The 27,885-nt window shown below is 34.6% G+C and overlaps 1 protein-coding gene across 3 annotated transcripts in view; it reads right to left on the reverse strand.

Annotated features, from left to right (window-relative positions):
* ATRNL1 (attractin like 1) overlaps window positions 1-27,885 on the reverse strand; it is a 740,103-nt gene that overhangs the window by 453,705 nt on the left and 258,513 nt on the right. For all 3 annotated transcript variants that reach the window (XM_070260546.1, XM_005602549.4, XM_070260536.1), the window contains exons 22-23: window positions 14,220-14,314; window positions 87-165 (exon numbers count right to left, since the gene is read on the reverse strand). In XM_070260546.1, the coding sequence (XP_070116647.1) occupies window positions 87-165; window positions 14,220-14,314 (174 nt within the window). The remainder of the gene's footprint in view (window positions 1-86; window positions 166-14,219; window positions 14,315-27,885) is intronic.

Here is a 27,885-nt window from a genome sequence, read left to right on the forward strand (position 1 = left end):
ATTTAAATTAACAGTAAAAGGTCATGTGAGAACACCTTCTATATAGTAACAGATGTGAAAGACACATGACAACAAAATTCTCTTACCTGTTGAACCAACTGACCACGTAATGTTGAGATTAAAGTTGTTTGATGCATTAATTGAAATATCCAAATTTTTGTTGGACTACAAAGAAATAAAATGTTAAGATTAAAAAATCAAATTATACTAGATAGATAAGTTCAATGATTTAATTATGTCCAGGCTATATTTCTCAAACTCTATACATTATGTCAATATTCAACTAAGTGTAGATGCCAATTACATTTTTTTTTGATTAAAAAATATAGGTGGTAAACTCACAGATAGATTTAAAGTTCTCATGTATCTTCTCCACTATAATTTGGCCTTCCATGTGTAAACCAGGGCTGCTGTAATTCAATATTTGCATTTTGATTCTCTTTGCTTACCTGTACTTAATATTTAAATGATACAGGTTTGGGTTAGTCCAAAGTAATTTTACAGCAATATAAGATTGTTTTGTTAAAAGACTTCTTGTTAGGTGCATATTGTATTATGCACCCATTTTCTAGTGAGAAAAATACTTGAAATATGTAACTAAAACTTTCAAGTAAAAATAACGAACCCACTTGGGGAAAAAGAAACCATCATGTCATTTAAACATCCATACAGAGAAACACTAAAGAATTTTATGTCAACCTGTTTCTTGCCATTCATTAGTAAAACCCTTTTCATCTAATTTCAAGGGAACAAATGCCTAAGAAATTTCTTTAAATGTTATTTGCTATTCTCTTACTCCAAGAGATCCTTATCTCTTGTATGATTATGACTATTTAATCCTGCGGAAAGGCCAAGAATAACAGTCATATTGAATAAGTTTAGCTTCGGGTATTGAGTGTATTGTGTTGTATTTTAAAAATGCAAGGAATTGTAGAGAAAGCTGTATTGTTAGGTGAGACCTGGCTACTAAAAGAATAAAAAATAATTTTTTAGTACTACTCTTTTTTTCTAAATAAGATAAAAAAGGTAAGCCACAGGAAATATATCTTCAATATCTGAGTAGCTCTTAGAGAAAATAAATCTGTAAGCAATTAAGCTCCCCCTATCTGATATAACAATTTTAGGAGGAAATTGACTGAAGGACATGTCCCTTTGCTGACGAGTAAGAGTAGAAAGAAGGAGCACCATAAAAAGCAAAGGTTGCTAGGGGCCATCCCTGCGGCCTACTGGTTAAGTGCAGTGTGCTTTGCTTCGGTGGCCAGGTTTGGTTCCTGGATATTGACCTGCAACGCTTGTTGGTGGCCATACTGTGGTAGTGACCCACATACAAAATAGAAGAAGACTGGTATAGATGTTAGCTCAGGGCAAATTTTCCTCAAGCAAAAAGAGAAAGATTAGCAACAGATGTCAGCTCAGGTTGAATCTTCCTCACCAAAGTAAAAGAAAAAAAAAGCAAACGTTGCTGGATGATGTGTGATAGTTATCCCATTTAAGTGATACACTAAGATCCATTTTTTTTTACTTCCAAATAACATCTACTCTTAATGACTGCCATAGACAGAAGACAGCTGAGCCTCTATGAAGAACTACTAACAATGCTCCACAACCATCTGAAGACATTCTCTTCACAGTTTCCAGGAAGCAAATATAGATTCAAGAATAGTCCTCTTGGAAGAGGATGCAAAATAAAATGTGTTATAAGGTTGAATGATTGTCATATGGATTTTTCAGAGTATAGTGCTCATTAATATCGCAGAGATATCATCTGAGAATTTGAAGTAATCAAAGAAAAATAAAGCCTGGGAGTTAAATATATACAGTAGTTCATAAGGATCCTGCATTATCCATCAGTCATACTCATAAGTGCCCATGAATATAAGGAGGAAGTTAACTTCTTGAGTTTTATTGATAAGCTGTTAAGACACCTTCCGCAACATGCACCACGAAACTGTCAAACTTCTTGAGACCTTCCTACTTCTTCTAAGATATGAGTGAAAACAGTTGACACTGATTCAAGAAAATGCCACTACTAATGACTCTAGTAACAAATGCAAAATGCTTTTATGTCAGCAAGCAGATAGGTCTGTTCAATAGATTATGTTGTTCAGGTGTGGTAAACAACATCTATTTCAACACATATATAATGTTGCATTATGGAAAACCCAGTTAAGAAAAGAAGAAACATCTCTGGTAACAAATACTGATTTATGCCATCATAATGAACTAACCAGATCTGAAAACCAATTGATGCTTCATATTCATTAAATCATATTCATGAGGCAATAAAATGAGTTAATGAAGAGTATGCATTGTTGGGTCAGATGATCTTGGGTTCAAGTCTTACTTCTTTGATAGAAGTGCTGATTGATTTAGCAAAAGCTACTTTTTTCTCAAAAATCAGTTTCCTTATCTCTAAAATGGGGATATGATGACCTCCCTAAAGAATTTCTTGTGAACATTAAATAAGATAATTTCTCAAAAAACTTATCATGGTGTCAGGCCATAGTACTGATAACGGCAGTGTTGCTGACATTATTAGGTCTGATGACACAGGGTGTCTTTTTTTTTCTCCTTCTTCATCTTCCTCTTCACCAGGGGACTCAGAAAGAAGGCATGCTTACCAACATCTGAGAAGGGGTTGATTTTTTATTATTAATGAAGTGATTCAAAAATAGTTGCTTTTTTATGAAAAACATGGTAGAAACAATGTACCCCTAAGAAAGCTTAAATCATTATTTTTACCTTGAAGTCACATCTTCATAATTGTGTGTACCTTAGTTTGGGTGGGAGAAATATGAGAATAACTGCTATCATTTCTAAAAAGGTCAAACAAAATTTCCAACTGATACAGAAAACTATAAAATTCTTCGTGAATTTTTAGTTCATCTTCTATCAATTCCAAGTTCAGGCATTACTGAAATATATGGTACTATCACTAAAGCCCTATAAAATGCACTTAAGGCCAAGGAAACAATGCTAGACTGAAAGAAGTGACACTGTGATTACCACAGTAAATGACAAAATTAGTCATTTAGAACATTGTTGGTTAGATGTGGATAAGTTCGGCGAGATCATGTTAAACAGGAAACTACTCCAGAAATTGTTCACATGAAAGCACTGGCTAGAAGTGATGTATAGTGGATTAGAATTCAATCTATTGTCAAAATATAGGAAATGCATAAATAATTAAGGTACCTATTTTTCGGTTTTTTTTATAGGATAAGTAGGAAGTGCTGACCAATAATCCATATTAATTTCAGAAATTGTTCCAAGTTGAATATCTCTTTAATTATAAATTACATTTATATAATAGTACATTATATACAATGATGTTATAAGCATTCTTAGTGGCATCTCTCATGATAGTTTAGCATCCTTCAGTTTCAAAGAACACGCGCTTGGGCTCTTGGCTTCAATTGGACAAGATAATAGAAAGTAAAACTGAAAGCTGTCACATTTGGAAGCACTCAAGGACTTCTGGAAATTGAAGAAGGAGAGAATAGTCAAGAGAGAAGCAAACTAGAATTATGGCTAAACTGGACCCATGTGTATGACACTGTAGATAATACTGGGAAGGAATAGTATTCACATCCACATTTTGAGTCAGATATCTCACTTATATTAAATTTCTTATATCCTCAAAGAAATCCACAATTTTGAATTACTACTAAATATTCGAAACCAATGGTAAACAATGAAATTCTGATGCATGCTACAAGATAGAAGAACTTGGAAACACTGGACTAAGTGAAATAAGCCAGATACAAAAGGACAAATATTGTGTGATTACACATATGAAGTATCTAACATACACAAACTCATAGAGACAGAAAGTAGAATAAAGGTTACCAGGGGCTGGGAGGGCAGTGAGTGGAGGAATGGGGAGTTATTGCTTAATGGATACAGATTCTGTTTGGAATGATAAAAAATTTTGGTGATATATAGTGGTGATGGTTGCACAACATTGAAAACGCACTTAATGCCACCAAATTGTGCAGTTAAAAATGGTTAAAATAATAAATTTTATTTTACGCATATTTTATTACAATAAAACAGAAGTCAATGGTGATTATAAGCACTTATAAAAACCTTCTTATCTCACTGGTAAATGTAATTTCTGACATATTATTAATATGTCTTTACAAAAACACACAACATCAGTGAAGAAAGGATTATACTTGAAAGAAATGTCTTTAAAAATCTTTATTTAGAAGTTAAAAATTTAATTGTATTCCTAAGAATACAGGCATTCCTTAAAATCTAAAGAATAAGGAGTAACATAAAAAGAACTGTTCTATTTAGGAGGGGAGATCCTATTTTATTGGAAAAGAAAAATTTAGGAAATTATATTATTCGTTGGCAAGTCCAATAAAATACTTTATAGAGGAAAGAAGCTGGCAAATATCTGGAGATATTTTGAGGTTTCACCTAAGTCAAAAACTATTAAAATATGATACGAATTTAATAAGATGGATTAATATACAATGAGAATACAGTAATAGAGAGAGAGTGACATCAGCAAGATGGCAAAACAGGAAGTTCCAGCCCTCATCCCCCACAAGAACACTGATTTAACAAGAATATAAGGACAAAAATACCTTTATAAGAGAACCAAAATCTAGTTAAGAAGTTTCAGTACCAAAGATGAATACAAAGCCAAGAATAGCCACGCTATAATGAGTAGGAAGAGCAATTTCACTTTACCCACATCAGCCCCCTCTCCAGGCCAGCACAGCTCAGCATCAGAGAGATCACCTTGTCCTACGACTTCTCCCTCAGGAGAAAGAGAGAGTGTAACATACATCCAACATCTTTGGCCTTTCATGTCACTGCCCAAAGGACCTGTTTCTGTCTTGCCTCATTCAAACCACTGAGAGATCAAGCATAGTGTGGACATCTGACAGCAGCTAAGAACAAAAAACAAGTGGGTGGCTTACTGCAGCCGGCACGACTCAGAGAGATTGGAAGAAGGTGTACAACCCTGAGATTTCTCCTCCTGGAGGGAGGGAGAGGAGCGAAACATGCATTCAACATCCTGGATTTTTTGTGCACTGTCCAAAGGGAAAAGAGTGGGCAGCTCACTACAGCCAGCATGGCTCTGTGAGATTGAGAAAAGGCACACAACCTCTCCTCCCTGAGGAGGGAGAGGACAGGAATGTGCCTCTAACATCCTGGCCTTTCAGTGCACTACCCTAGGAAAAAGGGGTGGGGAGTTTACTGTGGCCAGCATAGCTCTGTGAGATTGAAAGAAAGCGTAAAACCCTGAGACTTCTCCCCCAGGAGGAAGGAAGAGTGGAACATAATGATCTGTAGAAAAGACTTGAGATGCTCCCAGTCTCTCTAGCTGGGCTGATTGGTGAAGGTCTTTTCATGTTGAAGCCAATCCATAAAGAATGAGAGCAGTAGCTGTTTTTTTCAAATGCACAGACACCAATGCAAAGCTACAGGGAAATATGACACAGCCAAAGGAACAAATAAATCTCCATTAACTAACACTAAAGAAATGAAGCTCTATGGAGTCAGCTCGGTGGCATAGTGGTTAAGTTTGCATCAGTGGCCCAGGGTGTGCAGGTTGGCATCCTGGGTGCAGACCTAGGACTGCTCATCAAGCCACGCCATGGCAGCATCTCACACAAAATACAGGAAGATTAGCAAAGATGTTAGCTCAGCAGCAATCTTCCTCAAGCAAAAAGAGAAATATTGGCAACAGATGTTAGCTCAGGGCCAATCTCCCTCACAGAAAAAAAAAAAGAGAGACAGAGAAAGAAATGGAGCTCTAGAATTGCCTGGCAAAAAATTCAAAATAATTGTATTAAAGGAGCTAAAAGGAAGTAATACAAGACCACAGAAACAAAACTAAATGAAACCAAGAAAATGATAGGAACAAAAAGAAAATACCAACAGAGATAGAACCATAAAAAAAAGCCAAACAGAAATTCTGCAGCAGAAAAATACAATAACTCCACTGAAAAATTCAATATAGAGCTTGAACAACAGACTTGATCAAGCAGAAGAAAAAGATCAGCAACTCAAAGGCAAATAATTTGAAGTTATCCAGTCAGAGGAGCAAAAAAAAAAAAAAAAAATGGCAAAGACTGAAAGCCTGATGGACTTACGGGACATCATAAAGAAAACTAATATATGCATTATGCAGTCACAGAAGGAGAAGGGAGAGAGGGGCAGAAATCTTATTTAAGGAAACAATGGTGAAAAATGTCCCAAGTCTGAGGAGAGGAAGTGACATCTAGATTCATGAAGCTAAAAGGATCAAAAAGATAATGAATACAAAGACATCCATACCAAGACACACTATAATCAAATTGCTAAAAGTCAAAGACAGAGAATTTTGAAAGCAGCAAGAGAAAAGTGACTTGTCACATACAAGGGAGCTCCATAAGGCTGTGAGTGGATTTCTCAGCAGAAATTTTGCAGGCCAGAAAAGGCTGGAATGACATATTCAAAGTTTTGAAAGAAAAAATCTGCCAACCAAGAATACTATATCTAGTAAGACTGTCCTAACAAAATGGAGAGATGGACACTTTCCCAGAAAAACAGAAGCTGAGGGAGTTCATCACAACTAGACCTGCCTCACAAGAAATGTTAAATTTTTGTGACATCAATAACAATATGGGGGCGGGGGTGAGGTAGAAGTATACAATTTTTGTATGTGATTGAATTTAAGTTGTTATCAGCTTAAAATAGACTGCTATAACTATAAGATGTTGTGTGTAAGCCTCATGATAACCACAAAGAAAATACATATAGAAGATATATAAAAGAAAAGAAGCAAGAAATCAAAGTATATCACTACAAAAAATCAATGAAACACAAAGGAAGACAGCAAGAGAGGAAAAGGAAACAAAGAAACAATAAGACAAACAACAACAGTTAACAAAATGGCAATAGTAAGTCCTTCCCAATCAATAATTACTTTAAACATAAATGGATTAAACTCCCAATCAAAAGACACAGAGTAGATGATTGGATTAAAAAAGAATACCCAACAACATGCTGTCTAAAAGAGAGTCACTTTAGATTTAAGGACACACATAGACTAAAAGCAAAGGGGTGGAAAAAAGATGTTCTATGCAAATGGTAAACAAAAGAGAGAAGGGGTAGCTACACTCATCTGAGACAAAATAAACTTTAAGTCTAAAACTTTAACATGAGACAAATAAGAACATTATATAGTGATAAAAGGATCAATTCATAAAGAAGATATAACAATTATAAATATATATGCATCCACTATGAAAGCACCTAAATATATAAAACAAAGACTGACACAACTGAAGGGAAAAACAGACAAGAATAGAAAATAGTAAGAAACTTCAATACCCTACTTTCAACAATGAATAGAACATTCAAAAAGGAAATCTATAAGGAAAAAGAGAATGTGAACAATACTACAAAACAAATGGACATAGATATATACACAACATTTCACCTAAGACCAGCAGAATACACATTCTGTTCATTTGTACATGGAACAGTCTCCAGAATATATCACATTAGGTCATAAAACAAGTCTTAACAAATTTAAGAGGATTGAAAACATATCAATTATCTTTTTTGACCACAATGGAATGAAATGAGAAATCAATAGCAGGAGGAAAATTAGAAAGTCTACAAATATGTGGAAATTAAATAACAAACTCCTAAACTAATGGGTCAAAAAGGAAATCACAAGGAAAATCAGAAAATATATTGAGACAAATTAAAATGAAAAAACAACATACCAAAACTTATGGGATTCAGCAAAAGCAGTTCAGAGAGACTTTATAGTGACAAATGCCTACATTAAAAATGAAGAGGGATCTCAAGTAAACAACCTCACTTTACACCTCAATGAACTAAAAAGAAGAACAAACTATGTCCAAAGTTAGCAGAAAGAAGTAAATATTAACATTAGTGCAGAGGTAAATGAAAAAGAGAGTAGAAAAACAATATAAAAAAATCAACAAACTAAGAGTTGATTTTTGAAAAGTAAACAAAATTGACAAAACCTTTAGAAAGACTAAATAAGAAGAAAAGAGAGAAGACTCAAATCAGAAATGAAAGTGGAGACTTTACAATGGTTGACACAGAAAGAGAAAGAATCATAAGAGAGTACTATGAACAATTATATGCCAACAAACTAGATAACCTACAAGACACTGATAAATTCCTAGAAACATACAACCTACCAAGACTGAATCATGAAGAAACAGAAAATATGAACAGATCAATAACGTGTGTAGAAGTTCAGTAATCAAAAACTTCCCAAACAAAGAAAAGCTCAGGGACAGATGACTTCATTGGTGAATTCTACCAGTGAAGAATGTTTAAAGAATTAATGCAATCTTTCCTTCCAAAAAACTGAAGAGGAGGGAATCCTTCCAAACTCATTTTATGAGGCCAGTAATACTCTGATACCAAATCCAGACAAAGACACTTCAAGGAAAGGAAACTATAGGTCCATAACCCTGTGAACATAGATGCAAAAATCCTCAACAAAATACAGCAAACTGAATTCAACAGAACATTAAAAGGACCATTCACCATGATAAAGTGGGATTTATTCCTGAGATGAAAGAATGGTTCAACATACACAAATCAATTAATGTGATATATCACATTAACAGAATGAAGGACAAAAATCATAATCATCTCAAGAGATGCAGGAAAAGTATTTGATAAAATTCATCACCTTTCATGACAAAAACTCTCAACAAATTAGGCACAGAGGAATGTACGTTAACACAATAAGAGTCGTATATGACAAGCCCACAGTGAACAATCACACCCAATGTAGAAAAATTGAAAGCTTTGCCTTTGTGACCAGGAACAAGACAAGGATGACAACTCTTAGCACTTCTATTAAACAAAGTATTGGAAGTCGCAGCCAAAGCAATTAGCAAGAGAAGGAAACAAAAGGAATCCAAATCACGAAAAAAGATGTAAAATAAACTCTATTTGCAGATGACATAATTTTATATGTAGAAAAACCTAAAGACTCCACCGAAAAAAAAATTGTTAGAACTAATAAACAAATTCAGTAAAATTTCAGCATATAAAATCGACATGTAAAAATCAGTTTTGTTTCTATACATTAACAATGAACTATGCAAAAAGGAAATTGAGAAAACAATTTCATTTATAATACCATCAAAAAGAATAAATGACTTAGGAATAAACTTAACCAATGAGGTGAAATATTTGTACACTGAAAATTACAAAGCATCGATGAAAGAAATTAAAGAAGACACAAATAATGGAAAGACATCTTGTGTTTACAGATTGGAAAACTTACTATTGTTTAAATGTCCATATTACCCAAAGCAAGCTACAAATTCAATGGTATCCCATCAAAACACCAGTGAGATTTTTTACAGAAATTTTTAAAAAACTATCTTAAAATTCATATGGAATCACAAAAGACCCCAAAAAGCCAAAACAGTCTTGAGAAAGAACAAACCTGGAGGCATCATACTTCCTGATTTCAAAATATATTACAAAGCTACAGTAATGAAAACATATGGCACTGACATAAAGACAGATATATAGACCAACATAATAAATGGAGAGCCCAGAGATAAACCCACACATACATGGTCAACTAGTCTTTGAAGAGGGTGCCAAGAATACAAAACAGGGAAATAGTCTTTTCAACAAATGATGCTGGGAAAACTGGATATCCACATGAAAAGAATGAAACTGGACCCTTATTGTTTTAGTCTATTAGGGGAGCTATAACAAAAATACCATAGACTGGGTGGCTTATAAACAACAGAAATTTATTTTTCACACATCTTGAGGCTGAGAATTCCAAGATAAAGGTGCCGGAAAATTTGGGGTCTGATGAGGCCGACTTCCTGGTTCAAAGACAAGCCTCTCAGCTCTGTCTTCTCATAGTGCAAGGGAGTGAGGGAACTCTCTGGGTTCTCTTTTATGAGGGCACGAATCCCACTTATGAGGGCTCCACCCTCATGACCTAATCATCTCCCAAAGGCCCTCACCTCTAAATACATCACCTTGAGCTTTAGGATTTAACACATGAATTTGGGGGGGACACAAACATTCAGTCTATAGAACTTATCTTACACCATACACAAAAAACAACTTAAAGTCGATTAAAGACTTAAATATTAAACTTGAAAGTATAAAACTCCTGGAAGAAAATATAGGGAAATAGCTTCATGATATTTGTGTTGGCAAGGATTTCTTGGATATGACACTAAAAGCATAGGCAACAGAAGCAAATATAGGCAACTGGGACTATATCAAACTAAAAAGCTTCTGCACAGCAAAGGAAACAACCAACAAAATCAAAAGGCAATCTATAGAATTGGAGGAAATATTCACAAACCTTACATCTGATGAGTTAATATCTAAAATATATAAGGAACCCCGATGACTCAATAGAAAAGAAATAAAACAAAACAAAACTAAATAACCCAATTTAAAAAAGGGAACAGGACTTAAATAGGCATTTTTCCAAAGAAGACATACAAATGGCCAACAGGTACATGAAAAGATGCTCAAGACTGCTAATAATCATGAAAATGCAAATTAAAACCACGATGAGATATCACCACACATCTGTTACGATGGCTATTATCAAAAAAACAATAGATAACAAGCGTTGGAGAGCAGATGGAGAAATTGAAACCCTTGTACATTATTAATGGGAATGTAAAATGGTGCAGCCATTACGGAAAACAGTATAGAAGTTCCTCAAAAGGTTAAAAATAGAACTACCATGTTACCAAGTAGTCCCACTTTTGAGTATATATCCAAAAGAATTAAAATCAGGATCTTGAAGAGGCAGCTACAGTCCCATGTTCATTGCAGCATTATTCACAATAACCAAAATAAGAAAACAACCTAAATATCCATCAGTGGATGAACAGATTAAGAAAATGTGTAAGCTCCTTGACGTAGGTCTTAGACATGATTTTTTGGATTTGATACCAAAAGCAAAGGCAACAAAAGCAAAAATAAACAAGTGCGACTATATCAAACTAAAAAGCTTCTGCACAGGAAAGGAAACCATCAATAAAATGAAAATCAACCTACTGAATGGGAGGAACTATTTGCAAATCATATATCTGATAAGGGATTAATATCCAAAATATATCAAGAATGCATACAGCTGAATAGCGAAAAAAGAAAAAAAAACCCAATTAAAATATGGGCAAGGGGCCAGCCCGGTGGTGCAATGGTTAAGTTCCCACTTTCTGCTTCGGCAGCCCGGGGTTTGCGCGTTCAGATCCCGGATGCGGATATGGCACCGCTCAGCAAGCCATGCTGTGGCAGGAGTCCCACATATAAAGTAGAGGAAGATGGGTATAGATGTTAGCTCAGGGCCAGTCTTCCTCACCAAAAAGAGGAGGATTGGCAGTAGTTAGCTCAGGGCTAATCTTCCTCAAAAAAAAAGGGCAAAGGGGCCTCCCTGGTGGCACAGTGGTTAAGTTCGCACATTCCACTTCAGCAGCCCAGGGTTGGCCGGTTCAGATCCCGGGTGCGGATATGGCACCACTTGGCAAGCCATACTGTGGCAGGCATCCCATACATAAAGTAGAGGAAGATGGGCATGGATATTAGCTCAGGGCCAGTCTCTCTCAGCAAAAAGCGGAGGATTGGTGGCAGATGTGAGCTCAGGGCTAATCTTCCTAAAACAAACAAACAAACAAAACGAAACAAAAAAATGGGCAGAGAATCTGTACAAAAATTTTTCCAGTGATGACATACAGATGTCCAACAAGTACAACAAAAGGTGCTCAACATGACTATCACCAAGGAAACGCAAATCAAAACCACAATGAGATATCACCTCACATCTGTTAGAATGGCTACTATCAAAAAGACGAGAAATAACAAGTTTTGGAAAAAAGGGAACCCTTGTGCCCTGTTGGTGGGAATGTAAATTAGCACAGCCACTGGGAAAACAGTACAGCCGGTCCTCAAAAAGATAAAAATAGAACTACCGTATGATCCAGGATTCCACTGCTGGCTATTCATCTGAAGAAAACAAAAACACTAACTTGGAAAGATAGATACACCCCCATGTTCATTGCAGCATTCTTTACAATAGCCAAGATATGAAAGTAACCTCAGTGTTCATCAATGGATGAATAGATAAAGAAATTGTAATATATAGATACAATGGAATAGTACTCAACCATAAAAAAGAAAAAAGCTTGCCATTTGCAACAACATGGATGGACCTTGAGGGCATTATGCTAAGTGAACTAAGTGCAAAAGAGAAAGACAAATACCGTATGGTCTCACTTATACGTGGAATCTAAAACAAACAAATAAACTTTGAGAACATGGATACCAGTGCCTTCCAGAGGTGCTGGGTGGGTAGGCAAAATGGGTGAAGGGGGTTAAAAAGTACGAACTTCCAGCTATAAAATAAATAAGTCATGAGGATGTAACTTACAGCATGGTGATTATAGTTAATAACACCACACTGCATATTTGAAAGCTGCTATGAGAGTAAATCTTAAAGATCTCATCACAAGAAAAAAAGCCTTTGTAACTTTGTATGGTGATGGAAGTTAACTAGACATATTGTGGCGACTGCTTCACAATACATACAAATATCAAATTATTGTATTGTATAGCTGAAACTATTATAATGTAATATGTCAAGCATATCTTAATTTAAAAAAAGGAAACATGGTACACATATGATGGAATATTATTTAGCCTTAAAAAAGGAGGAAATCCTCACACAGGCAACAATGTAGATGACCTGGAGGACATTGTGCTAAGTGAAACAAGCCAGTCACAAAGGACGAATACTGCATGATTCTGTTTATACGACGTATCTAAAATCATCAAACTCACATAAGCAGAGAGTAGAATGGCTGCCAAGGGCTGGAAGGAAGGGGAAATTTTGAGCTGTTGTTCAACGGATATAAAGTCTCAGTTATGCAAGAGGAGCAATTTCTAGAGATTGCTCTAAAACATAGTATCAATAGTACTCCTAAAAATTCAAGAGAGTAGATCTCATGTTAGTATTCTATCAACAATAAACAAAAAAGAATAATTCAAATATTTCACATAACATTTTCATTTTGAAAGAGTTATTTTCAGTTGCGAAAGAAAGTAAAATTCCATCCAAGTAAACTCTATGGTTGACATTTGCATTTCCTGGACTTTTTAACTTTATAAAGTCTCCGATGGATAGCAGCATATGTGTATTATTTCTAAACAAACTTAGAGCCGTTTCCTGAACTGATGGTTTGGTATTAAAACTCACAATTAATCTTCCATACATTTAAACTTCATAAACTTGTAAAATTATGTCAGTGATGCACTAAGTTGCATAAAGAAGCTAGCATTCCATTATGCTAAGTGAGCTAAGTCAGATAGAGAAAGACAAATACTACACGATATTATTTATACGTGGAATCTAAAAGAGCCAAACTCAAAAAAACAGAGAGTAGAATGGTGTTTACCAGGGGCTGGGAGTGGGGGTAACTGGGGAGATGTTGTGTAAGGGTACAAAATTGCAACCAGTAGGTAAGTCTTAGAGATCTAAAGCACAGCATAGTAATTATAGACAACAATAGTGTATTATCAACTTCATAGTTGCTAAGATAGTAGATTTTAACTATTCCCATCACAAAAAAGAAATGATAATATCTGCTCTGATAGAGGTGTTAGCTAATGTTACAGTGGCAATCATATTGCAATATACAAATGTATCAAATCAGCACATTGCATACTTTAAACTTATACAATGTAATAGGTCAATTATATCTCAATAAAAATAATTTTTAAAAAGCCAGGATTTCTATAACTCAGATAAACCAGTGGATTTAGAAAAAAGACAATCAAAACCTATTACTACATAATGGTATATAAGAAAAAGAAAATATACTTAATATTAGTGTGTTTTGAATTTATGGGTTTTATTTTCAAATAAGACTACCCATAATTTGAGAGCATAAGTATAGGTACACCATCATAACACTGAAAAAATAATAAAAGTAACGTACAATTAAAAATATGGGACTGTTTGTAAAACCTGAAATATCAAACTCACAAATTGTCTGAATCACAACGATATGTAAGTTTTATGAAAAGAAAAATTTACAGGATTAGTCTTTTTACAAAACCCCTACAGTGTGATAATTATGAGAAGAGACAAAATTACAAGGAAAGATGATGACAAAGTTGCATCCCTTGCTATTAATGTATTATTAAAGTCGAATGATCCTCACCTGTTCAGGATTTGCTATGAAGTTTATGGCAGTATGGTGACGATCGTCTTCCTGTAACAAGCTGAAGGTAAACTGGTAGTCAATCAAAAGGCTGTCTGTAGGGGAAAAAAAACACAATCCTGATATGTACTTTTAAAAACTGTTTAATAAACAAAAGTTAGGTGAAAACATGTTGCATGTCACTATTGAAAATGATTATGATTAATTATTAGTGGCCTGTCCAAGACTGTCAAAATATAAACCTTTGTCATTAAGCAACAAAAAACAAACTATAGTTATGGAAGAAGTCCTAATTCTTTAAAAATTACATTCATTACTTCTGTTGTCATTATAAAAATTCTACAAAGGCTGTAGACATTCTTGAAACTACAGAAAAGTAAAAAAATTAAATAAAAGTCATCCATAATCTTACAACTAGAGAAAAATAAAGGTAACATTTTGGTGCATTTTATGCCAGCTAAAATTTTGTAGATAGAAGGATACACAGGCAGACATTTTGGTATCCTACTTTCATAAGATCAAAACTCTTCGCAAACGTAAATTTTAATAGCTAAATAATATTTCATCAGATGTTATAATGCATTTACTTGGTCCTTTATTATTGTGGTAATTTTTACTTCTGGCAATTTTAAAATGACTCTGCCATACACAGCATTCTAAAGAAGTAATTTCGTGAACAATTGATAAAAAGACTTTAGGGGTAAACAACTTTTAATTTTGTCCATGTATAATGCTGAAACCGAGGTGAAACATTTGAACGTGGTAGGTCATGAGAAACTTCACAGGTTATACACGAGTGAAGTAATACTCATAATGTTAAACTGCCACCCTTATAAAAAATAGATCAAATTATTTTAAATAGAAATGACTTCTATTTTTTGGATACATATCTTTCATGTTATGCCCTCAGCCACTAAACACTATTAAAATAAAAACAGGAATAATATCATTGGATTTATTGTTAAAATTATCAAGGAATTATTCTTTATGTTGCTTAATATATAGTTCATAAGATCCACCCTATATATTTCCTGTATAATTTAGTGTAAGGCAACATTTACTCTTTCTAAGAATTTATAGGCATCCTTACACATGATAATGAGAATTACTCAATGGGCCATATTTCCGATTTTCACCTGACTGTCAAAAAATGCAGAGGCAAACTCAATGGGCCAGTGTTGTTCTAGGCACTGGAGATACAACAATAAAAGATAAAACTTTCTGTCCTCATGCAACTTATATTCTTTTGGATGGACAGTGGAAATTAACAAATAATTCAAGTCTATAATATAACAGATGACAGAAAGTGTTTTGGAGAACAGTAACCAGTGAAGAGGACAGAAGTTGCTGTTGGGGTAGGAGTATGCTTGCAATTTCGAGAAGGAACATTTACAGATAAACAATAGTAAGAGAATAAACCATGGAGTTTACTAGAGAAAATGTAATCCAGGCAGAGGAAACAAGTACAAAAGCCTCAAAGAAAGGACAAGCCTTAACTGTGATTCTTGTAAAGAGCTTGTGGCAAGAATGCAGGCAAGTGGTGAGGGTGGCATGGGTAATAGCAGTGGAGGTCATGAGAAGGGGTCAGACACATGAAAGGTGTTTGGAAGGTACAACAAACAGGATGAGCTGAATAAAAAGATGTAGCATTTGAAAGAAAGAAAGAAAAAGGTTTTTTTTGACCCGAGACCAAGCTAAATGTCAGCATTAACTGAGATGGGTAAGAAGAATAGGTTTTATTTGTTGGGAGTTGGAGGAATAATTGGAAGCTTAGTTTTAAAGATGTTAAGTTTGAGCTACTTATTGAATATCCAAGTGATATGTTGAGCTGAGCTCAGGAGCATGTCTAGTAGATAACAATTTGGAAATTATCAGCATTTTAGATGGGATTTAAAGCCGTGAAGCTGGAAATCACCAGCTGTAGATAGAGAAGAGGTCCCAGAGATGAGCCCTGAGGCACACCAAAGTTAAATAAACAGATCCTCAGGAAAAGCCAACAAAGGAGACTGAGAGGGCACTCTGTGAGATAGGAATAAAACCAGAATTTACTGTCATGGGAGCCAAGGAAATATAATGTTTAAAAAAGAGAGTAGTGATCGCCATGGTCAACAGCAGCTGACAGGGCTTCAGAAGTAGGGCTGCAATGCTGAGGAAAGGTAACATTCAGAATGAAGGACAAATAACACTGAGGAAAACGAAATACTTCAAAGCTATTTTCAAGAATTTGCATAATTATCTTTATTTTTTCTAGCTTGAAACTAAGCATTAAGAAGCCAAGAGTAGATGGCCTTTAGGAGGTAAGGACTGGGTGATTGGGACACATGAGCAGCTCTGGGCAGAGGGTGCAGCACCCCAGGCCTGCGGACAAGCTTCAGCCTGTATGGACTCCAGCCCTCTGCCAAAATCATGTCCCACCAGATTCTTGGCCAGGCATTCAAGCTTGATTTCTTCATTCTTGTTTATTAGAATTGGAAGTACACGATCAGCACAATGTATGTTGTGTATGGTAATGATCAATCCTAAAGTCAGTTGTGCTAAAAAAATAAGCATGAATCCTGGAACAAAATTAACAGGAGTATTACTCAATTCAAGTGACTAATAAGAGTACCACTCAGTGAGTGTGAATTATTACAAATTGAAGAAAGCTTAGACTTCTACCTGAACGTTTCCTTTTTAAAAAGCCGCATAGAATTAAAGTCTTTCAGAAGCCAAGTGCACAATTTTCCACTTAATCAGGAGATGATATATTTCTCCCCCAAATTTTAAATATGATGTTTGTGTGTTTTTAGGGGAGGTTGTGAATGAATAATTACCCGGCACTTAAAACATGTACCTTAATGCCGAAATTTACTCTGAACTTCACAGCTAAGTAGGGTACAGGACACAAAACATTAAAATTTAAAATATGTCTCAAGTTGGTGCAAACATACATAATTTGAAAATAAGTTTTTGTACTGCATTAATGAGCCATTTTATTATGGTATAAAAAAGGACATCATGTTTGACTATGAATCAACTCAAATAATTTATCACGTTACTGATAAATACAGAGAAATGACAAGCAGCAAGAGGACTGAGTGTGATGATCAAGAGAGGTGAGAGAGCATCCTTTTAAATTGGGAGAAACAGCATGTTTTTATACTGATTGGCATAAATGAAAATTTAGTAGAAAAGGAAAAGTTGATGAGACAGGAGAGAGAGGAGAAGTTTTAGAACAACATCCTTGGGTTGGTAAAAGGCGACACCTCAGAACTCGAGGGATGACCCAGTGGTGAGTTCCACGGGTTTGCGGGGCTTTTGTTTGTTTTTGCTTCCTATATATCACCACCTGGGTGCTAGAGCAGCTGAAATCTGGAAGTGCCAAGAAAACTTACACCAAAAAAAAAGCCCTAAGAAAATCCTGCTGCTGAGACTGCAGGATGGAGCCCTGTAAACCATCTCCATTCTGCACTCAGGCAAGCAGAGGGGGAGCCTGAGTTGCTGCAGGAAATACAGCAAAGTGCCAAGCTTTATTAAAACTCAGTCATAGGTACACAATTTTTAAATTATATTACATAGACTATAAAAGTATGTATACTATATATGTGAAAGTATACATATTATACTTTCCAGCATATTTTAAATTTTCATAATTAAAAAATAAGTTGTATTCTGCATGCATATTAATGCCTAGAAATAATTATGTGAAAACTTTGTGAATAGAAAAAAAAAAGCCAAAGAGATATATTTGAAAGCTTGAAGAAACCATAAACACCATACACATCAATCCTCTGATTTCATAGACTGAGCCCTAAAGGTTGAAACAATCATAAATGATATAGCTAGTTCTTAAATATTTTGGCAAACAATCAGCAAACTATCTCTGGTAATTCCAGGAAATTAGAAGTTGGCAATTAATTTCCCAATTGCATCTAAAAATTAAGCCTATAAATATAGGTAAAGTGGCTATAAAGAAGAGCCACTCTTCTTTACACCTCTCTCACTTTTTGAATGAACTTGGTAGATCTGAAGATGAATATGAGCCTCTTCATACTTCTGGCTCCATATTCTAATTACATAGATGAAAAAAAATCAAGAAAACAAAGAGAAAGAAAAATTTGAGGGGCCAGCCTCGAGGCCGAGTGGTTAAGTTTGCATGCTCTCCTTTGGCAGCCCAGGCTTTCACCAGTTCGGATCCTGGGTGCCGACATGGCACCACTCATCATGCCACACTGAGGCGGCGTCCCACATAGCAGAACAAGAAGGACCTACAATATACAACTATGTACTGGGTGTCTTTGGAGAGAAGAAAAAGAAGAAATAAAATAAGACTGGCAACAGATGTCAGCTCAGGTGCCAATCTTAAAGAAAAAAGAAAAACTTGACATCTTTTGTTAAGTTAGACTTGCACAGTGAGAAGAGGAAAAAGAAATATAATTTTGTCAACAATAGAGTAAACATATATAATTATTTATATGAGTAAAGTGTTTAGTCATTTAAAGTATCTATGTTTAGTATTTTTAGTATTTAAAATATCTATGTGCATCAAAGGAAAAAGAAAATCTAAAAAACCTCACAAAATTAAAGATGAAAGATGAGATAACACTGAAGACTACAATAAAAAGAGAAGTAAATGAGTTAAAACTGTAAAAAACAAAACAGAAACAAAAAAGTAATGATACAATGACAAAAGTAAACAGAATTAGAAAATAAAATAATTAAAACAACATAAGACTGAATCAGTGCTATATGGGTCATACCTGAAAAAGCCTCCCAGAATAGAACAGAGATGAAAATTACTCAAGAAGAATAACAGACACAGAAATTTTCAATATATGCATGAGTAATACTGTTAAAGCAGACAACATAACAAATTGAAAAGAAGAACATATATGTTAAACATGTGATGGAAAAAAATCTGTTGAAGACTAAAACCTAAATATTGAGAGGAAATGGCCCATATAAAAGAAAAAAAGAATTTAGCATCATTCATAATAACCCCAAAGTAAAAACAACCCAAATGTCCATTAACTGGTGAATAGTAAATAAAACATGATATATCCATACAATGGAATATTATTTGGTCATAAAGAGGAATGAAGTACCGATACCTGCTATAACATGGATGAACCGATGAACCTTGAAAACATTATCAAAAATAAAAGAAGCCAGTCACAAAAGATCATATATTCCATGACATGATTTATTTGCTATGTCAGAGTAGACGAATCCATAAGACAGGAAGAAGGTTGCCAGGGGCTGGGGAAAGGGAGAATGAGGAGTGACTGCTAATATGAAAATGGTCGAAATTAGATAGTGGTGATAGTAGCACAACCTTGTGAATATAACAAAAATCATTGAATTGCACACTCTAAAAGGGTGAGACTTTTGGTATATGAATTATAGCTCAATACAGCTGCTATTAAAAAAATATTATAGACATGCAGGCACATCCAAGTGGGCATATCCACACATGCACACACACACACACACACACATTCACACATACAAATGAGTTATTTACAAAGAAAGATTAGGCAAGATGTCAAGTGTTCTTAAGTAACAATATACGTCAAAAGACAGGAGACTGGAGTACTATTTTTGAATATGTATGCTCAGCCATACTGTCTACATACAAAAACAACATAATGGTAATTTCTGGTAAGCAAATGTCCTAAAGTACATGACCTACATACTCATCATGAAAAAAATTATTCATATACATACTACAACTAAGAGACAAACACAAATATGAAAATCGCACAGCAAAAAGGTCTGACGGTGAATAGATGATGACAGATTCAAAGTTAAAATAAGAGAAAACAGCTATCTTTTAATGTTTAAAATAAGATTGTTTACCAAAAAAGATAAAACAACTAAAAAGCTACTAAAATAATAAATGATTTCAGTATGTGGCCAGATATAAAAATATGAACACCTACAGCTCTTATGTGGATCTATTTTATTACATTGGTGATTACGCCTCTCCACCAAAAAAACCCACACTGCCTTAATTACTGTAACTACATCATTAGCCCTAATATCTGAGATCTCCAAACTCCTTTCAATGCATACCCTTGGCTTATAATAAAGCTGCCTGGAGAGTACAGAGTGTTTGAGTCCTATAAGTCTTTTCAGAAGTGAGATACAAGATAATTAATGCATAATTAAAGTACATGTGGAAATTGAAATTAAGAATGATGTCAAGAGAGATAAGAGAAAGATGATGAGGCAGGTGAAAAAGTATTAAATGGAGAAAATATTAAATGGAGTGCACAGGATTTCAGTGAAATATTGCTTCAAAGGAGATGAAATTTTTGAACGGGTAAAGAAAAGCAATTATTTGTCAGTGTCAAAGGGAGCAAGGCAGATAGTATCCCCATGTCTAGATTCTAAGGTATCAACATTGGAAAAGAAAAAACAGTCAATTCTTCCCTTAGAGGACAGCCAGTTTTCAGGATACAAGAAGTTTGAGTTAAAGCAAAATAGTAGAGTTCCAAAAAGAGAACAAGAATATACTTGGTGATTTAATTTAAAAAATAATAATAACTTTAAAAAAAAAAGAAAAAACACTCCAAAACCAATGAGCATCCTTAGCTCCCAGATTTTTATTTCTAAGTACCTTCTCCAACATAAGGAACCACAGGTTCTTGGGGAAAAGGTTGATTCCAGGGCAAGGTCAGGAAAAGTACAAGATGAGTCTAAAATATCTTGCAGTGCCAGAAAATAAGAAAGTACTCAGCAAATTATGGAGTCACACCAAAAAGACACAGAAGCCAATTTAAGGGGGTTACCATAGCCAAATCTAGAGCAATTTCAGCTATAAAATAAATAATGATAGCAATTTATTATAAGCCATAAAATAAAAAATATATCCATGGGTGCTTACTCATGTAAGCAAATAATTGAATAAACAAATAAATGATGGAGAAGGGACAGCTCTTCCTTATAGTTAATAAATGTAGAAGAAATTATGAAATAGAAAATCACCACTTGGCAAGTACATTAATAATAATTCTGGTAAGAACAATCAATGTATGATAAAGACAGTGGGTAATAATATGATGAAAAATAGGATATAGGCATTATCTCAAATAATTTCCCCATAATATACTCACTAAATACAAAAATAAACAGTAACTTCACATTGTAGAAACTGGTAGACACCACATATTAACAAGTGATTGAAGATAACAGCACCAGTAATGGGACAAATTGATATCATATGCTTCTCAACAGGATACACTGAGAGACACACATCACTTCTGTGGTATCCTTACTAAAAATGCCTAACCTGAATATAATCATGAAGAAACACTAGACAAATCCAAATTGAGGGATATGCTATAAAATAACTGTCCAACACTTTTCAAGGGTCAAGGTCATAAAAAAAAATTGTAAATTTTTTGTTAAGTCTGAAATTATTTCACATTGAAAATGTTGAAAGAACTTTTTAAAAAGCTGCCTATATGTCCTCAAGTTTCACCCATGGCGTATGCTGCATGATTTCCATTCATCCATCAGTGGACATTTAAGCTGTTTCCACAATCTTGGGTATTTTGAACAATGCTACAGTGAACACTGGCATGCTATTATCTCTTCCAGATCCTTATTTCAATTCTTTTAAATGAATTTCCAGAAATGGTATTGCTGGAGCTAAGTGAAACAAAGAGAAGGACAATACAGAAGGACAAATACTGGATGATTCTACTTATACGAGGTATCTAAAATAGTAAAACTCATAGAATCAGAGAAAAGCATGGTGGCTGCTGGGTGCTGAGAGGAGGGGGAGAAGGGAGTTGCTAACCAACAGATATGAAGTCTCAGTTACACAAGATAATAAGTTCTAGCGATCTGCTGTCCAACATTGTTTCTATAGTTACCAATTCTGTATTGTACATTTAAAATTTTGTTAAGAGGGTAGTTTTCATGTTAAAAATAAAACAAAATAAGATAAATTTTAATTTAATTTTAAAAACTGCCAATATGGAAAAAAATAAAATTATCTTAAAACCATTGTACGCTGATAGAAGAGAACAGATAATGACACACATAAAGATATTAAGGATAAATTAAAGAAGAGTAATTTTACATTTTAAAGAACAGAAATATTTCCCTTGTGACGTCATGTTTGGAGAAGATACAAATACACAAAAAGTGCATATTAGTTTCTTACTGCTGCTGTAACAGATTACCACAAACTCAGCGGTTTAAAACAACATGAATTTATTCTCTTACAGTTCTGGAAGTCTGAAGTCCAAATTAGTTTTACAATGTAAAACCAAGGTGTTAGGGATGGTCCATTCTGGGGGCATTCAAAGAGAATCCATTTCCTTGCCTTTTCCAGCTTCTAAAGACTTCTCACCCCTGGGCTGATGGTCCCTTCTTCCTATCTCTCCAACATCTTGCTTCCATCACCACATCTCCCACTACTGTAGTCAAATCTCCCTCTATCCTCCTTTCATAAAAACACTGGTGATGACATTGGGTCCACCAGGATGATCTCCCTATCTCAAGATCCTGAACTTAATCATATCTGTAAATTCCCCTTTTCCATTTAAGGTAATACATCAAAAGTTTCAGGGACCAGGATGTGGACATCTTTTGGGGGAACGGGCATTCTTCAGCCTACCACAGTGTCAGTACATAGATAAAACACTGGGAAAATATCCAACACAATGTTAGCAACAATTGTCTCTGAGAAGAGGAATTACTGCGGATTTTAATTTGCCTTTTTGTCTATCTCTTTTCGGGAATGAATATGCATTACTTCCATAATTAGGTCAAAAAAGGGGAAACTTTTTAAAGGGAATGTTCAGAGAACTTTTTCCTTTGATTCTTGATCTTTAACCTGTTTTTCACATGATTTACACTTACATGTTAAGTAAAGATTTATATGGTTATATATCTTTCCAAAATTGGCATATCTCATTCCTAATTCACTTACTTCTTAGGTATAAAAACATGTAAGATAATTCGTCTCTCTTCCTAGTCTTCTGTGATGAGAGTAAACCAAGGGTGAACTTCCAAAGTGCACCAGTAGATTTTTTAGGTAGTTCAGTCAGTAGTGGACTAGCAGTCACAGAGCACAAACAGTGCCTGCCATTTACTACAAAGAACTAATAGCCAATTATATACAAAATTAAGCCCATGAGTAAAACACAGCATGATAAAAGGAATTTAAGCAAGTAAAATATCAAAAGATTTTTAACACGTACAAAATGTTTAAAGAGGTCAGATATTCCACCAAACTAATGATTAATTGGAAAGTGATGACTAAAAATTTATAAATAGAAAAAGACATTTTGAAAGAGAAATTGAACTATGAAGAAAGTTTCTATGGGCATTATATATTTGAGGTGATGAAGAGCAAATAGCGAATATTTGTTTTACTCTTTTAAAAAAAGCTACATGAAATAAAGTATTTTTTTGAGAAAATAGTTAACCAGTGATAAAACTCACCAAAGTGTGTAGTGGAAATATCTATATATCTGAGATCCAGGAAGGCAAGCATGGACCATAAATGGAATTAATTTTGATTTGTGCATGCTATATCAACGGCACTCTTCAGACAAATTGCAGCTCCTTTGAGAACCAGAATAACTATTACATAAATTTTGAATTGTTTTCAGAATTTTTTAAAATCCTTTTATTCATATACCCTTTGAAGTGAAAATTAGTTCCTAATAACACTAATGTATTATTTGCCGTATCCTAAAATATATGTTTCAAAATTCCAATTTTTTTAATGTGAAATAAGTGTTGGAGAGGATGTGGAGAAAAGAGAACCCTCATACACTGCTTGTGGGACTGCAAACTGGTGCGGCCACTGTGGAAAACACTACGGAGATTTCTCTAAATTAAAAATAGAAATACCATATGATTTAGAAATTTTTAATTTGAATAGTTGAGAAAGGAACTGAGGCATAATGATTTGCTTTTTTACCGGTTAATATTGTACTTCACTTTTATTTTAGCATTATCCACAGTATTTAAGGAGATCTTGTTTGTAATCACCATCTAGCACCTGGGTTATGTTATGCAGGTTAATTAACCTCAGCATGCAGACCGATTATTTTACAATTAAAATTTTACTCTCCTGCATGATTTAGATCCTGCAGATCTCACATACCCCATCTCTTGCCTCTCTTCATCTAGTTCTATGTATTTCAGTGTTGGTATCTCACATGCCACGCTCCTTCTGACCACAGACCTTTGTGCATACTGCCACCTCTACCACTCCACTACCAAGACATCTTTCACATCAGCGCTCCATCGTTCTCCTGCTTCACCCACTCCTGTTCTCTCTCCCACTAATTAGGTAAGGCTCTCTTGTAATAATTTCCCAAAGCACTTATAATTCTCATTCAAAGTTCTTATGGCAATCATATCTAGGTAATTTTATAACAGGTTTAATATCTATTTTTTGTACTAGTTTTTAAGCTTCAATGGAGCAGAACCCGTTTTGTTCACCATAATATCCCCAGAGTCCAACGAAGTAGTTGTTCAATAAATATATATTGAATGAATGAAGAAAAGTGAGTCAATTCCAATAACTGACACTCTCTCTCATTTCTAACAGTGTAACTCTTCAGTAAGTAAATTATGGAGAAAAAATGTCAACTTTATGAGTATTAAATGAAAAAATTAATATTAAAATGTTTTGCACATAATAAATATTCGATAAATATTAGTTTTTCCTTGCTTGCTGAATAGTACTATCCATGCTGACAATTATTAATTAAGAATTTCTTGAGCTTGGAACATTTAGAATAATTCCAGAGGAAAATTTGATGTGGGAATTTTGCAAGTCAAACATTTGCTAGATACAATATCAAAGAAAAAGCACAGAACCTTTGATATTATCCACACTGTGAAAATGACTGATTGTGTGGCCTACATATACACTTAAATGCAATGGATCTGACTTTTTTCATCAATGACTAAAAGAGGACGGATGATGATCACCAATGCCTATACATCAATGATTCTAATTTAAGATTTTCACATAATAAGACACACCTCTTCAGAAGCCAACTTCCATTGCTTCATAGTATCTCCAAGTAGCTAAACTTTCCATTATTTTGCAATGACATAAGGGAATCTGCTTAGATTTTATTTGAAGAAACGTTCCATAGGCTAAATACAAAAACAAAGCTTGAAACTCATTTTTATTTAAAGGAATGACTGATGCTTAAGGTTTTTCAATGATGAATTGTACTGCTTTACGTAAATAAATTTAAAAATAAATGTAAAGCAACTTTTACTTGATAACTCAGAACATAATCTTCAAACATTTTTGTTCAAACACCCCATCAATAAAAATACTTGCCCACACAGCCACAATACAGTATATTCCTTTATTTATTGATAATTTATATGTGTACTGCCATTATATATTTACCGAAAGCCTGTCAAAGGGTCACACACTCTTCTAAGTGTGGGTTCCAACAACAGGATGTCCTGGGTTCACAGACTTCCATTCTACTGAGTAAAGAAAATCCACATGCAAGTAAACAAATAAACAAGTGAGAATTTTAAACTGTGTAAGTGTTAGGATGGGGGAGAAGATTATTGTGATAGCCAAGGGAGTTCATTTTAGGTAGGAGTGCAATATTAGCTAGAGATGGAATATTTGGGCAGAAAAACAGTAAATGCAAAAGCCACGATCTAAGGTAAAGTTTGGGATATTTCACAAAAGCAGATTAAATCATTAAGGATTTTTATAAAAATAAAAATCACCATGTAAATGCCCAAATGTTTAGGAATCTAATCCTGGATTCTATTTTATTCTTTGATTCCTAAACCAGAATGGGAACCAGTACAGTCAGAGTTACAGTATGTCTGGATATCCATCAAGTGGGAATTTCTCACCATTCTTCTTTTTCATGATTTTAGTAAATATTATAAAAGTATATTATTTAAAATTAACTTTAAGACAATTTATTCTAATGCATACCCTTCAAAAGACTGAAATGAATGAAATTCTAATTAGAATTGCATAAAATTTATATATCAATTGGTAAGTATGATATTTTCACATGAAGACCTCATTTGAGAAAACAGTATAAATTTTTATTATTTAGATCCTCTCTTTATTTCCTTCAATATGTTGTTTTTATTTTATTCACGTTAAAACAACTCAGGTTAAACATACTGCTAGTTTATCTTGCTCTAGTTTTAACCCCTGTGGTCAAGAGTGCGGGCTGTAGACAGAGACCACCTGGATTGAAACCGACTTTGCCACTTCCTAGCTGTGCGCGTGATCTTACACAGATTAATTAAACTTTCTCTGCCTCCATTCCCTAAAATAAAAAAGGGGGATAATAAACATACCCTTCTCATTTGACGATTAAATAAGCTAATAAATATAAAAAGCTTAGAATAGCCTGGCACAGTCAGTGCTCAATAAAAGCTAAGATATCACCTTACACCCATTAGAATGACAAAAATATCTAAAACTAATAGCAACAAATGTTGGAGAGGTTGCGGAGAAAAAGGAACCCTCATACACTGCTGGTGGGAATGCAAACTGGTGCAGCCACTATGGAAAACAGTATGGAGATTCCTCAAAAAACTAAAAATAGAACTACCATACGATCCAGCCATCCCACTACTGGGTATTTATCCAAAGAGCCTGAAGTCAGCAATCCCAAAAGTCCTGTGCACCCCAATGTTTATTGCAGCACTGTTTACAATAACCAAGACGTGGAAGCAACCTAAGGGCCCATCAACAGACGAATGGATAAAGAAGATGTGGTACATATACACAATGGAATACTACTCAGCTGCAAAACAGAACAAAATCATTCCATTTGCAATAACATGGATGGACCTTGAGAGAATTATGTTACGTGAAATAAGCCAGCAAGAGAAAGATAATCTGTGTATGACTCCACTCATATGAGGAATTTAAAACTATGGACCAAGAACAGTTTAGTGGATACCAGGGGAAAGGTGGGGTGGGGGGTGGGCACAAAGGGTGAAGTGGCGCACCCAAAACATGTCTGACAAACATTAATGTACAACTGAAATTTCACAAGATTGTAACCTACCAATAACTCAATAAAAAAAAAAAGATTAAAAAAAAACAAGCTAACTAGTATTATCATAATTTTTTTAATTTTTTTAATTTTTATTTATTTATTTATTTTTCTTTTTCTCCCCAAAGCCCCCGGTACATAGTTGTATATTCTTCGTTGTGGGTCCTTTTAGTTGTGGCATGCGGGACACCGCCTCAGCGTGGTTTGATGAGCAGTGCCATGTCCACGCCCAGGATTCGAACCAACGAAACACTGGGCTGCCTGCAGCAGAGCGCGGGAACTTAACCACTCGACCACGGCGCCAGCCCCCAGTATTATCATTATTTTAAAGTCAAGTGGTTGCTTTCTACTTTGGACAAAAACTACATTTTATTTAATAAATGATGCTAAATAATGAGCTATATATCTCTGAAAAAAATTGTTCACAATAAGAATATTAAGTATGTTATAACCTCTTCTATGTAAAATTGTTCTCAGGACGTGATTTATTTAGAAAGGCACAGAGTGCCTTCATCAGCCCATTTAGAATCTTTATGCAAATAAAGAACTATTAACCCTTGCCCAAGGCAGATACAGCCCCCACTAGGTTCCATGGCTCAGTGAGAAAAGTAACCACAAGATACCAGCCCCCACTCTTCCTTGCA

This window comes from Equus caballus, chromosome 1, assembly GCF_041296265.1.
Source record: "Equus caballus isolate H_3958 breed thoroughbred chromosome 1, TB-T2T, whole genome shotgun sequence".
NCBI lineage: Eukaryota > Metazoa > Chordata > Mammalia > Perissodactyla > Equidae > Equus > Equus caballus.